At 44.0% G+C, this 15255-nt stretch overlaps 1 protein-coding gene across 1 annotated transcript in view; it reads right to left on the reverse strand.

Annotated features, from left to right (window-relative positions):
- cps1 (carbamoyl-phosphate synthase 1, mitochondrial) overlaps positions 1 to 15255 on the reverse strand; it is a 132269-nt gene that overhangs the window by 2530 nt on the left and 114484 nt on the right. Inside the window, exons 34-37 of the mRNA XM_041844701.2 lie at positions 14977 to 15075; positions 4776 to 4835; positions 4446 to 4558; positions 44 to 173 (exon numbers count right to left, since the gene is read on the reverse strand). Coding sequence (XP_041700635.1) covers positions 44 to 173; positions 4446 to 4558; positions 4776 to 4835; positions 14977 to 15075 — 402 coding nt within the window. The remainder of the gene's footprint in view (positions 1 to 43; positions 174 to 4445; positions 4559 to 4775; positions 4836 to 14976; positions 15076 to 15255) is intronic.

A 15255-nucleotide genomic window follows, 5' to 3' on the forward strand; every position in this document is an offset into this window, starting at 1 on the left:
TCTGTGTGTGTGTGTGTGAGTCTTTGTCCCCGTGTCTGTGTACCTGGTAGTTGGTGATGAGAGGCACCCCGTGGTCCACAGCCATCCTGCGGATCAGGAAGTTGTCCCTGAGGAACTTGCTGTTGTTGTTGGGAAGGTTTACCACCAGGTCAATGTGGCCCTCGTTGATCAGCCTACACACATACACAGAGAAAGGTTACAGTGAACAGAGGAGAATAGGAGGAAAGAAAATGAGAGGAAAGGAGAGGAGGGGAGGAAATATGAGGAGAGGAGGACAACAGGGCTGTGTATAAACAAATGGGGTAAAGCGATGGCAGCATCTAAAGAGACCTTTTTATCTGAAGCCCTTTGTCAGACAGAGAGAGACATCAGGATGGAATGCTAATGACAACACGGAGGGGAGACAGATGACAACCACACTAAAACAAAGGTGACACCAAATCCTCTGTCAACAATCACACACACACACACACACACACACACACACACACACACACACACACACCATGTGCCTCTCTCCTGATCAGCACTGTGTGTAGGGAGGAGGGGTGTGTGTGTGTGTGTGTGTGTGTGCGCACTCCTGGCTTTGTTATATTTCATAATTCCTTACAATTACAGTGAGGGAAAAAAGTATTTGATCCCCTGCTGATTTTGTACATTTGCCCACTGACCAAGACATGATCATTCTATAATTTTAATGGTAGGTTTATTTGAACAGTGAGAGACAAAATGACAACAACAAAATCCAGAAAAATGCATGTATAAAATGTTATAAATTGATTTGCATTTTAATGAGGGAAATAAGTACTTGGTGGCAAACCCTTGTTGGCAATCACAGAGATCAGACGTTTCTTGTAGTTGACCACCAGGTTTGCACACATCTCAGGAGGGATTTTGTTCCACTCCTCTTTGCAGATCTTCTCCAAGTCATTAAGGTTTCGAGGCTGACGTTTGGCAACTCGAACCTTCAGCTCCCTCCACAGATTTTCTATGGGATTAAGGTCTGGAGACTGGCTAGGCCACTCCAGGACCTTAATGTGCTTCTTCTTGAGCCACTCCTTTGTTGCCTTGGCCGTGTGTTTTGGGTCATTGTCATGCTGGAATACCCATCCACGACCCATTTTTAATGCCCTGGCTGAGGGAAGGAGGTTCTCACCCAAGATTTGATGGCCCCGTCCATCGTCCCTTTGATGCGGTGAAGTTGTCCTGTCCCCTTAGCAGAAAAACACCCCCAAAGCATAATGTTTCCACCTCCATGTTTGACAGTGGGGATGGTGTTCTTGGGGTCATAGGCAGCATTCCTCCTCCTCCAAACACGGCAAGTTGAGTTGATGCCAAAGAGCTCGATTTTGGTCTCATCTGACCACAACACTTTCACCCAGTTCTCCTCTGAATCATTCAGATGTTCATTGGCAAACTTCAGACGGGCCTGTATATGTGCTTTCTTGAGCAGGGGGACCTTGTGGGCGCTGCAGGATTTCAGTCCTTCACAGCGTAGTGTGTTACCAATTGTTTTCTTGGTGACTATGGTCCCAGCTGCCTTGAGATCATTGACAATATTCTCCCATGTAGTTCTGGGCTGATTCCTCACCGTTCTCATGATCATTGCAACTCCACGAGGTGAGATCTTGCATGGAGCCCCAGGCCGAGGGAGATTGACAGTTCTTTTGTGTTTCTTCCATTTGCGAATAATCGCACCAACTGTCACCTTCTCACCAAGCTGCTTGGCGATGGTCTTGTAGCCCATTCCAGCCTTGTGTAGGTCTACAATCGTGTCCCTGACATCCTTGGAGAGCTCTTTGGTCTTGGCCATGGTGGAGAGTTTGGAATCTGATTGATTGCTTCTGTGGACAGGTGTCTTTTATACAGGTAACAAGCTGAGATTAGGGGTACTCCCTTTAAGAGTGTGCTCCTAATCTCAGCTCGTTCCCTGTATAAAAGACACCTGGGAGCCAGAAATCATTCTGATTGAGAGGGGGTCAAATACTTATTTCCCTCATTAAAATGCAAATCAATTTATAACATTTTTGACATGCGTTTTTCTGGATTATTTTGTTGTTATTCTGTCTCTCACTGTTCAAATAAACCTACCATTAAAAGTATAGACTGATCATTTCTTTGTCAGTGGGCAAACGTACAAAATCAGCAGGGGATCAAATACTTTTTTCCCTCACTGTATGTGTAATTGTACTATTTGTGTGTTCTGAGACATCATTCAGATAGTTTAATCACATGCCAAATATATTATAGTGCTAAAGCAATAAGAGCTGTAAGGAGTGAGATGTCAGTAAAATACTAGGGATGTGCATCTTTCCCTTTCAAGACAATTCTATACGTATCTAGATACTACACATGGCCTCCGATACGATACAGGATCGATACGTTTTAGCTTGAAACGATTCGGTGGGACTCGGTTTGATTAGAGAACGAATCATTGCGCTTCAGTTCGATGCACTAACATTTGTTGCATACATTAATTTTCCATTCTAAATTAAAATCGGTTGCTGATGAGCTCATGAGCTGGGCCTCTCTGAGCTGGATCTGTCTGAGCTGACTTCTGTGTGTGTGTGTGTGTATGTGTGTGTGTGTGTAAATGATGCATGTCTATGGTGTCTCTACAATGTAGGCTCCTGAGCTGAGCCATAAGGGAGACTAGGCACCACCCCACTACCACTATCAGATAAGTGGGAGCAATGCAGCCTATGTTTTTTTCCCCCAACTTTGGTTCTGAAATCACCATCACCCACTAAATTAACTTATCATTTTTGCAGATGAAGCATTTGAGCTAGTAATATATCAATATTTATCATTTACAAATTGAAATAGCCAATGAATATATAGCACAACTTTGGATTTAACCCCCCCATCTCAAAATAAAACGGTTTTGACCGTTTACGTTTTTCCGGTTATTATTTTGTCCTCCCGCTTCGGCCATGCAGTGCACCTTGCAAAACTTGATTGTTGTCCTTGTTATGAAAATATCAGCTTTACCCTGTATATCTAAAAATGACCATATACAATGATTGTTTAAAGCCAAACTACCAAAACTATTGCTGTTGGTGAACCTGAACAAGCAAAATAAAATCTATAGTAAGCCCCATTCATCAGGTATAGCCAAATGTCTCCGGTAGCTTACGTTTATTCTGGTAAAACACAATTTTCAACAGCGCATAGATAACAATAATAACCTAGCAAATTACATAGGTTGTCACTCAACTAATAAAGCCTAATATTGCGCAAGCCATTTTAGCATTTGAATGCTGAAGGTGCAGATGTTCAAGATCAGGCCACCTACCTGGCGTTGGTCAGCGTGTGAAGCTGGGCACAGTGCGCAGTTTGACTACAGTAGGCTACTGATATTGCCTGGGGTTGTTCGGCATGCAAAATTACTTGTAGATCAATGACTGTCAACACAGTTACATGCTTAGTTCGACACTGAAGGAGAGGACACATCAGTTGTCACAAAAGGTTTTTGGAAGGTAGATTCGTAACGTTTGAAAGGAGGGTGCCCCGATCCACATCAACTAGACCGCAGTAGAGAGAGTCACGAGTTTTAAGTTCCTCGGCGTCCACATCACAGAGGACTTGTCATGGACCAACAACACCACCACTCTTGTCAAGAGGGCACAACAGCGTCTCTACTTCCTAAGGCGGCTAAGGAAATTGGGCATGCCGCCCCAGGTCTTCTCCAAATACTACCGCTGCACCATCGAGAGCGTCCTGACCGGCTGCATCACGGCCTGGTATGGGAATTGCTCCGTCCACGACCGCAAGGCCCTCCAGTGGGTGGGGAAGACGGCCCAGTACATCACTGAGACCGTGCTCCCATCCATCCAGGACATCTACTCTAAACGGTGCCTGAGGAAGGCACGCAGCATCATCAAGGACCCCACACACCCCAGAAACAAGCTGTTCTCTCCCTTACCGTAAAGCAGACGGTATCGGAGCTTGAGGTCTGATAGAAACAGTCTCTGAGCCTGTTGGTATCTACAAGCCATCAGACTGCTGAACACTTGAACTGGACTGACCACCTGGTCTGATTCTCTGCACCTTAGCACACATGCACTCTCTCATGCACATACCCACACAAACATACACACATCACACAGACTCAGTTTATACTCAGTTTATACACTGGCCCCCCCATTCCCCCTCTTCCCCAATACACGTGTAAATATTGGACTATAAATTGTACCATCCTGTATTATATTTATGCTCAAATATTTATTCTATAGAGCCATTTACTTTATGTTCGTATTCTTATATTTTATAATTTTTTATTGTTGTTGCTTTGTCGAGAAGGAACCTGCAAGTAAGCATTTCGTTGGACGATGTATACCATGCGTATCCCGTACATACGACTAATAAAACTTCAAACTCTTTATCCCTCCCTCTCTTCATCCCTCTATTCCAGACAGTTGCCCCTTGCCCTTCTCCCCTCTCACCTGATAATACTGGGCAGGCTGGCGTCTCCTCCCTCCTGGCTGGGCCATGCCACAGGGGTGGCAGGCACGTCGTTGGCAGAGAGCCAGGCCGAGGTGGCCTCTGTGGCAAAGAGCTGGAGGAGAGACCAGACACACACACAGCGAGGGAGAGAAGCAAATGTCAGAGTTTGTTCTCTTTCTCTTCAGTTCCTCTGTGTTGTGGTGTGTTGTGTTGTGTTGGGTTGTGCATAGACTATCAGGTCGACTAGCCGTCATGACTGAACTTCCAATAGGAGAGAAGAGTAGTAATACAGAGCGAGAGAGCGAGAGAGAGAGAGCAGTACTACTCACCTTAAAGCCTTCTTCATTCAGTTGGTGTGCTGTGGCTAGGAAGTTGGGCCGGAACGAATGCTGAGGGAGGTAGAAACCGAATCAGAATCACAAACTAAGCCCTGGTCAAAAGTAGTGCACTACATAGGGAATAGGATGCCATTTGGGACGCAGCCTGATTCTCTGACCATCGGTAGCCTTTGCTTTGCTTTCGAACGTAAATAGAGGAGAAACAGAAGAAACACCTCTCTAAGATTCAATCTGTTCATTCTTTCCTCCTCTCCTCTCCTCCTCTCTGTGAGCCAGATCAATGGTAGAGTTGTGTCATCACACTGTATTAACCAGAACCAAGTAATCAGGTTTGTAAAGGCGTGTCAGATTCACAGCCATGTAGGCTGGTCATTAGGAGGGAAAGGTAGAAGAGAAACACAGCCTCTGTCTCTAATTCTGATTTCACACCACCCTCCGCTCTGTCCCTAGTACCTGCAGACACACACACAGAGAGAGACACACACACACACACACACACACACAGATATGCCGATTTCACACTAGTGTTCACCCCTAGCTGAAGTCTTATTAGAGAAGGACACGGACGATGACCCTATTACAACCTCTCTCTTCATCCCTCTCTCTCTCTCCTCTCTTTTCCCTTCCTCTCTCTTCATCCCTCTCTCTCTCTCCTCTCTTTTCCCTTCCTCTCTCTTCATCCCTCTCTATCTCCCTTCATCCTTCCATCTCTCGCTCTCTCTTGCAGGGTTTCCGTAAGCCGGTAATTGCCTGCTTTTGGCCGATAAAATAAATGAAAAGTCGATAAATAAAATTGTAGCTGGCCAAATTGTCCGTGGCAGCATATCATACATCCCGATTTCGTGCTTCAGCACCATTTTCTCATTCCTTGCGCGCTGCCTTATGCGCCTGCTGCTGATGAGAGAGAGAGCCTTGGGCTACTGTTGCTTGCGAAGATGGATGCCTAAAAACAAAAACTTTTGTGAAGGTTTAAACCAGTTCGCAAGGGTTTTGTTTCATTCTGTTGAGCCATTTTTCTTTGGATTTTTTTTCAAACTGTAATGTTGTGTTTGTCGCAATATAATATCCTGCAGCCGTTTTACGGGCTCCTGACCAATTGTAATATTTTCTGATTTTTTTTGTGCTGATCTTATTTTTTTTACATAATGTTTCCGCCATCGTTTCCTATGACCGAAAAGTGCTTCTGGACATCAGAACAGCGATTACTAACCTCGATTTGGATGAAGATTTCTACTTCAATGAGTCGGAGGCGGGAGAACTACTGCTCATCCCGGACCACACCCAAATACCTGACACTCGGAAAAAGGAAAAGGCGCTGTTATAAAGGCCGGCGTGCGGAATACCTGACGAGACTACGTTGGCGAATGGATAAAACGCCTCTGCCTCTGTTCTATTGGCGAACATGCAATCACTGGAGAATAAACTGGACAAGTTTTGTTCGAGACTATCCTATCAATGTCATCTTAAGAACTGTAATATCCTATGTTTCTCAGAGTTGTGGTTGAACAAGGACATGGAAAATATAAATATAGCTGGTTTTTCAATATATCGGCAGGACAGAATGGCAGCGTCGGGGAAGCTCAGGGGGGATGGTGTGTGTCTCTTTGTTAACAACAACTGGTGTGCAATCTCTAATATTAAGGAAGTCTCGAGGTTCTGCTCGCCTGAGTTAGAATACCTCAGGATAAGCTGTAGACCTGACTATTTACCAAGAGAGTTGTCATCTATATTTTTCATAGCTGTCTATTTAACACCACAAACCGATACTGGCACTTAAGACCGCACTCAACGAGCTGTATACTGTAGGGTCATAAGCAAACAAGAAAATGCTCACCCAGAGGCGGTGCTCCTAGTGGCCGGTGATTTTAATGCAGGAAAACTGAAATCTGTCTTACTTAATTTCTACCAACATGACACCAGTACAACTAGAGGTTAAAACAAATCTAGATCACCTTGACTCTACACACAGATACATACAAAGCACTCCCTTGCCCTCCATTTGGCAAATCTGACCATAACTCTATCCTCCTGATTCCTGCTTACAACCAAAAATTCAAATCAGGAAGTACCAGTGACGTGCTCAATATGGAAGTGGTCCGAAGAAGCGGATGCTAAACTACAGGACTGTTTCGATACCACAGACTAGAATATGTTCCGTAATTCATCCGATGGCATTGAGAAGTTAACCACATCAGTCACTGGCTTCATTAATGAGTGCATCTACCCCCAAGCCATAAGAATGCTGAACAGTTAATGAAATGGCTACCCGGACTATTTGCATTGACCCCCCCCCCCCATTACTTGTTTTTGCAATGGCTCTTCGCACACTCACTGAACTCTACCCACACACTCACATACTACACTGACACTACAACACACACACACACACGTTACATACAGTGGGGAAAAAAAGTATTTAGTCGGCCACCAATTGTGCAAGTTCTCCCACTTAAAAAGATGAGAGAGGCCTGTAATTTTCATCATAGGTACACGTCAACTATGACAGACAAATTGAGAAAAAAATCCAGAAAATCCCATTGTAGGATTTTTAATGAATTTATTTGCAAATTATGGTGGAAAATAAGTATTTGGTCACCTACAAACAAGCAAGATTTCTGGCTCTCACAGACCTGTAACTTCTTCTTTAAGAGGCTCCTCTGTCCTCCACTCGTTACCTGTATTAATGGCACCTGTTTGAACTTGTTATCAGTATAAAAGACACCTGTCCACAACCTCAAACAGTCACACTCCAAACTCCACTATGGCCAAGACCAAAGAGCTGTCAAAGGACACCAGAAACAAAATTGTAGACCTGCACCAGGCTGGGAAGACTGCATCTGCAATAGGTAAGCAGCTTGGTTTGAAGAAATCAACTGTGGGAGCAATTATTAGGAAATGGAAGACATACAAGACCACTGATAATCTCCCTCGATCTGGGGCTCCACGCAAGATCTCACCCCGTGGGGTCAAAATGATCACAAGAATGGTGAGCAAAAATCCCAGAACCACACGGGGGGACCTAGTGAATGACCAGCAGAGAGCTGGGACCAAAGTAACAAAGCATACCATCAGTAACACACTACGCCGCCAGGGACTCAAATCCTGCAGTGCAAGACGTGTCCCCCTGCTTAAGCCAGTACATGTCCAGGCCCGTCTGAAGTGCATTTGGATGATCCAGAAGAGGATTGGGAGAATGTCATACGGTCAGATGAAACCAAAATAGAACTTTTTGGTAAAAACTCAACTCGTCATGTTTGGAGGACAAAGAATGCTGAGTTGCATCCAAAGAACACCATACCTACTGTGAAGCATGGGGGTGGAAACATCATGCTTTGGGGCTGTTTTTCTGCAAAGGGACCAGGACGACTAATCTGTGTAAAGGAAAGAATGAATGGGGCCATGTATCGTGAGATTTTGAGTGAAATCCTCCTTCCATCAGCAAGGGCATTGAAGATGAAACGTGGCTGGGTCTTTCAGCATGACAATGATCCCAAACACACCGCCCGGGCAACGAAGGAGTGGCTTCGTAAGAAGCATTTCAAGGTCCTGGAGTGGCCTAGCCAGTCTCCAGATCTCAACCCCATAGAAAATCTTTGGAGGGAGTTGAAAGTCTGTGTTGCCCAGCGACAGCCCCAAAACATCACTGCTCTAGAGGAGATCTGCATGGAGGAATGGGCCAAAATACCAGCAACAGTGTGTGAAAACCTTGTGAAGACTTACAGAAAACGTTTGACCTGTGTCATTGCCAACAAAGGGTATATAACAAAGTATTGAGAAACTTTTGTTATTGACCAAATACTTATTTTCCACCATCATATGCCAATAAATTCATAAAAATCCTACAATGTGATTTTCTGGAATTTTTTTTCTCATTTTGTCTGTCATAGTTGACGTGTACCTATGATGAAAATTACAGGCCTCTCTCATCTTTTTAAGTGGGAGAACTTGCACAATTGGTGGCTGACTAAATACTTTTTTTCCCCACTGTACGCTCACACACACACACACACGCATATTGACGCCACACACACTGCTGCTACTCTGTTTATCTATCCTGATTGCCTAGTCACTTTTACCCCTACCTACAGTGGGGGAAAAAAGTATTTAGTCAGCCACCAATTGTGCAAGTTCTCCCACTTAAAAAGATGAGAGAGGCCTGTAATTTTCATCATAGGTACACGTCAACTATGACAGACAAATGGATAATTTTTTTTCCAGAAAATCACATTGTAGGATTTTTAATGAATTTATTTGCAAATTATGGTGGAAAATAAGTATTTGGTCACCTACAAACAAGCAAGATTTCTGGCTCTCACAGACCTGTAACTTCTTCTTTAAGAGGCTCCTCTGTCCTCCACTCGTTACCTGTATTAATGGCACCTGTTTGAACTTGTTATCAGTATAAAAGACACCTGTCCACAACCTCAAACAGTCACACTCCAAACTCCACTATGGCCAAGACCAAAGAGCTGTCAAAGGACACCAGAAACAAAATTGTAGACCTGCACCAGGCTGGGAAGACTGAATCTGCAATAGGTAAGCAGCTTAGTTTGAAGAAATCAACTGTGGGAGCAATTATTAGGAAATGGAAGACATACAAGACCACTGATAATCTCCCTCGATCTGGGGCTCCACGCAAGATCTCACCCCGTGGGGGTCAAAATGATCACAAGAACGGTGAGCAAAAATCCCAGAACCACACGGGGGGACCTAGTGAATGACCTGCAGAGAGCTGGGACCAAAGTAACAAAGCCTACCATCAGTAACACACTACGCCGCCAGGGACTCAAATCCTGCAGTGTCAGACGTGTCCCCCTGCTTAAGCCAGTACATGTCCAGGCCCGTCTGAAGTTTGCTAGAGTGCATTTGGATGATCCAGAAGAGGATTGGGAGAATGTCATATGGTCAGATGAAACCAAAATAGAACTTTTTGGTAAAAACTCAACTCGTCGTGTTTGGAGGACAAAGAATGCTGAGTTGCATCCAAAGAACACCATACCTACTGTGAAGCATGGGGGTGGAAACATCATGCTTTGGGGCTGTTTTTCTGCAAAGGGACCAGGACGACTGATCCGTGTAAAGGAAAGAATGAATGGGGCCATGTATCGTGAGATTTTGAGTGAAAACCTCCTTCCATCAGCAAGGGCATTGAAGATGAAACGTGGCTGGGTCTTTCAGCATGACAATGATCCCAAACACACCGCCCGGGCAACGAAGGAGTGGCTTCGTAAGAAGCATTTCAAGGTCCTGGAGTGGCCTAGCCAGTCTCCAGATCTCAACCCCCATAGAAAATCTTTGGAGGGAGTTGAAAGTCCGTGTTGCCCAGCGACAGCCCAAAACATCACTGCTCTAGAGGAGATCTGCATGGAGGAATGGGCCAAAATACCAGCAACAGTGTGTGAAAACCTTGTGAAGACTTACAGAAAACGTTTGACCTGTGTCATTGCCAACAAAGGGTATATAACAAAGTATTGAGAAACTTTTGTTATTGACCAAATACTTATTTTCCACCATAATTTGCAAATAAATTCATAAAAAATCCTACAATGTGATTTTCTGGATTTATTTTCTCATTTTGTCTGTCATAGTTGACGTGTACCTATGATGAAAATTACAGGCCTCTCTCATCTTTTTAAGTGGGAGAACTTGCACAATTGGTGGCTGACTAAATACTTTTTTCCCCCACTGTACATATTACCTCAATTACCTCTACCTCGTACCCCCTGAACATCGACTCTGTACTGGTACTCCTTATATATAGCCTTGTTTTTGTTATTTTATTGTGTTAATATTTATTACTTTTTTATTAGCACATTTTTCTTACTTTTTAACTCTGCATTGTTGGTAAAGGGCTCATAAGTAAACATTTCACTGTAAAGTGTTGTATTTGGCGCATATATATATATATACAATATATACTGTATATATATATTTTTTAAATTGAAGTGAGGAATAATGTTTTGGGCATACCAGAGTTACTCCTATAATCTAACAATATAATGCTTATCTATATATAACAAATATTCTGATAAAAAAATGAACTAATTAGCCTCCTTCTGTACACATATATCTGTATAGCAGACGCAGTAGACTATCTGTATGGACCTCGCTTTGTGCACGGAGGCATTGTCATGCTGAAACAGGAAAGAGCCTTCCCCAAACTGTTGCCTCAAAGTTGGAAGCACTGAATTGTCTAGAATGTCATTGTATGCTGTAGCATTAAGATTTCCCTTCACTGGAACTAAGGGGCCTAGCCAGAACCATGAAAACAGCCCCAGACCATTATTCCTCCTCCATCAAACTTTACAGTTGGCACTATGCATTTGGTCAGGTAGCGTTCTCCTGGCATCCGCCTAATCCAGATTCGTCCGCCAGACTGCCAGATGGTGAAGCGTGATTCTTCACTCCAGAGATCGTGTTTCCACTGCTCCAGAGTCCAATGGCGTCGAGCTTTACACCACTCCAGCCGACGCTTGGCGTTGCGCATGGTGATCTTAGGCTTGTGTGCGGCTGCTCGGCCATGGAAACCCATTTCACGAAGCTCCCAACTAACAGTTATTGTGCTGACGTTGCTTCCAGGGGCAGTTTGGAACTCGGTAGTGAGTGTTGCAACCGAGGACAGACAATTTTTACGCGCTTCAGCACTCGCCGGTCCCGTTCTGTGAGCTTGTGTGGCCTACCACTTCGTGGCTGAGCCGTTGTTGCTCCTAGACGTTTCTACTTCACAATAACAGCACTTACAGTTGACCGGGGCAGCTCTAGCAGGGCAGAAATTTGACGAACTGACTTGTTGGAAAGGTGGCATCCTATGACTGTGCCATGTTGAAAGTCACTGAGCTCTTCAGTAAGGCCATTCTACTGTCAATGTTTGTCTATGGAGATTGCATGGCTGTGTGTCGATTTTATACACCTGTCAGCAACGGGTGTGGCTGAAATAGCTGAATCCACTAATATGAAGGGGTGTCCACATACTTTTGAATATATAGTGTATTTGTGCGTCTGTAACTTTCTCAGTCATCATTATTCACGATTCATTCAGAATTATCCGTAATCATAGTAGCATCCACATTCATGTAGAAGTGTTCAGAAACATATTGTATTCTTATTTACAATAAAAGTGACTCCAAAATGACACAATACATTATTTGTGACTCGTTTCAGGAAACTAGGCGTATGTCGCGTGTCACTAGTTCACAGGAGCGCCATTTGAACGTACAACTTTTTTTAATCAAAATGCGTTTTTTGGGAGAAATGCCTTCTAGAACAAGTGAACTTTTATGTGCCTTAATAACAAACTTGTATGTCATCTGTAAATACAATTATTTATTTTTTATTATGAGCCTAGTTGGTTTAGCCATGGAAAAAGACAGCAACGTTCCCGCTAGCCATGATTGGCTGAGATAATGAATGGGCTGGACATACCGAGAGATGAGTTTGGATTGGTCTGCCATGTAGCACGCTTCTGTCTATAATATGAGCTGGTCAGTATGTGTAGGCTTTTTTGAAAGATATCACGTAGTAGAACTGCATAAGTGTTGCTCTCCACTTTCTGGAGGACCGAGTTTTGAAATCAGTGGAATTAGAGTATGATAGCTAAGGAGATGGAGAAAATTCTGCCGTTTGATTTCAAATATGCAGACGGAGTCGAAAAGAGAACACACAGAAGGCTCCGGATTACATCTTCAAACTAAGGGCAACCATGGCATCCGTGACAGAGAGGGAGAAGCGTCCATCCATGTATACGGGTAAGAGAGTCTAGCTATCTACATTTTCAGATATTACACATTTCTAAGTTTGTCAGAAAGTCGTTTTCATTTCAAGTTAAAGCGTCCTGTTAGCTAGCTAGCTAATATTAGCTGGCTGGCTGGCTAGCTAACGTTACGTGTAATATTATTCGTATCTCAGAGCCATTTGCATTGCTAGTTATAGCCTAACCTGGTTGGTTAGCTACCTGCAGATTCATGCAGGGTAGTAACGTTATGAGTTGGGATTACGGTTCATTGTTTAGCTAGCTAGCTACATGTCTAAACAAAAGACTACACTATGCAAGCAACTATTTCAATAGAATGTTTATGATGTCACTGCGACAACTGTCAATAGACATAGCTAGTCAATTCGCTCTGGCTATCTACTCCGATTTCAGAGCATTCTCGTCTGAGTGTGCCAGAGCGCAGAATAACTGACGAATATACAAACACTCAACACCCGTTTAATATGGCCGGTGTCAGTAAACGTTTCCTAATGGAAACCCTGCTCTCCGGGTGGGTGAAGAGAAGCCAGTGCAGCCCCAGTGGTAATTTGGACACCAGTAAGTTCCATAGTGGCGAGGTGGAGGAGAGGAGGATAGAAGGATGGGACATGACATTGGTATTGTCAGATCTTTAAGCTGCACCAAGGGCTTCATAATGCTATACATATTCGCTGTTCCAAACATATTGCTCACCATGTCTGCTGCAGGGGGACAAGAGAGAGCCATGGGAAAAAATTTAATCAGTCACGGAAATAAAAGTACTGAAAACAAATTGGCTCCCTATTTAAAAAGAAGATGGAGAACAAACTATGAGGAAAATACTGTTTTGGTGCAGGTACGGCCAACTAGCGCAATAATAATATTGCGATAGTCAGAACTATACGATATATCGTCAAAAATAATATCCCGATATGTAACTGTATCAATTTTCTTCCCCCATTACTAGGTACTGGGCCTTCATAATGCTAGACATATTCTCCTGGTGGGTAGTAGGCCTTCATAATGCTAGACATATTCTCCTGGTGGGTAGTAGGCCTTCATAATGCTAGGCATATTCTCCTGGTGGGTAGTAGGCCTTCATAATGCTAGACATATTCTCCTGGTTGGTAGTAGGCCTTCATAATGCTAGACATATTCTCCTGGTGGGTAGTAGGCCTTCATAATGCTAGACATATTCTCCCATCAGACCTGCACTGAGCACTTTTGACATGTGGCGCTGGATGCCATAATGAGAAATAACCACTGTCAACTCTCATCTGGCCCTCAAAGGACTTCCACACACACAGACAGTCTGTCACCAGAGAGAGGTAGGAGACAGGGAGAACGAGTGAGAGGAGAGGGGAAGAGAAGGGAAGAGGAAGAGAGGGAGGGAAAAGAGAAGGAGAGAGTGAAAGGAAAGGAGGGAGAAAGAGATGGAGAGAAGAAGAGAGTGTCACCAGAGAGAGGGAGGAGACAGGGAGGAAGAGAGAGAGGACAGGGGGAGAGGGGAAGAGTGGAGGAGGAAGAGAGAGGGGAAGAGAGAGAGGGGAAGAGAGAGAGGGGAAGAGTGAGAAAGGGAAGATGTAGAGGGGGCGAGAGAGAGGGCGAAGGAACAGAGAGAGGGAGGATGTGGGGACTCAGAGAGATTATAATACCCTGTTTATCTCCCTCTACCCGATGAAAACATAGACACAAAGAGAAGACTTCATAAACAAGGCCTTCCTCTCTCAATTCAAGACCTCTATGTAAGTATCTAATGTACACACAGGCACAGACATACACAAACACACACTTAACTTTCATTCAGAAGTGCTGTCACAGCCATGGCAGACCAGTCCTTGGATCGATGATCATTTATGATATGAATGCATCAGCCTTTTACAGATCCTGCTATTCAGCTTTAGTGTGGCTAGCTGGGAGCAGGCCTGAGGCACTCATTCATATCCCCACTGTGTATGTATGTGTGTGTATGTCTGTATGCGTGTGTGTGTGTGGCACTCATCTATAACCCCACTGACTGGCTCGTTGAGGAGCGCTGGCTACATATTACACATGAACACTACATTCATCTCACTAGCTGCACACGCATGGCTGTTTCTGACACACAATGAGAAACAGCAAACATTTTAAACTGCGTCCCACATGGCACCCTATTTCATATATGGTGCACTTATTTTGACAAGGAACATAGGTGTCTGGTCAAAAGTAATGCACTATATAAGGAATAGGGTGTCATTTGGGACGCACATCTTTTTAACCGCTTTCGTCTACTCTGTTTTAGTATCTGACATGTACTTGAAAACGGCTCTTTACAGAGCAAAGCACTTTTTTTTAATGGATTAAACCATTTGTATTTGAAAAATTGAAGTATCAGTGGACTGAGGCTTCTTAACCTTGATGTGTACTCTTTTGAACCCACACACACACACACACACACACACACACACACACACACACACACACCTGGATCCCGATGAGGATGCCTTTCGTAGGCAGCTTGAAGCCAGTGGATAGCATAGCCTTGAGGAAGGCAGAATAGATGTTTGGTCCAAAACAAGCCACCTGCAAGGAGACAGACAGACACCTGTTAAGTGTATATATCTGTGTATGTGTGTGTGCATGTACGTACATGCATGTGTGCGCACGTCTGTGTGTGCGTACATGTGTAATCTGTGTGTCTGTGTAATGTGTGTGTGTTTATACATGGTTGTTTGTTTGTGTGTGTGTGTGTGTGTGTGCGCG

This window comes from Coregonus clupeaformis, chromosome 23 (assembly GCF_020615455.1).
Source record: "Coregonus clupeaformis isolate EN_2021a chromosome 23, ASM2061545v1, whole genome shotgun sequence".
NCBI classification, from domain to species: Eukaryota; Metazoa; Chordata; class Actinopteri; order Salmoniformes; family Salmonidae; genus Coregonus; species Coregonus clupeaformis.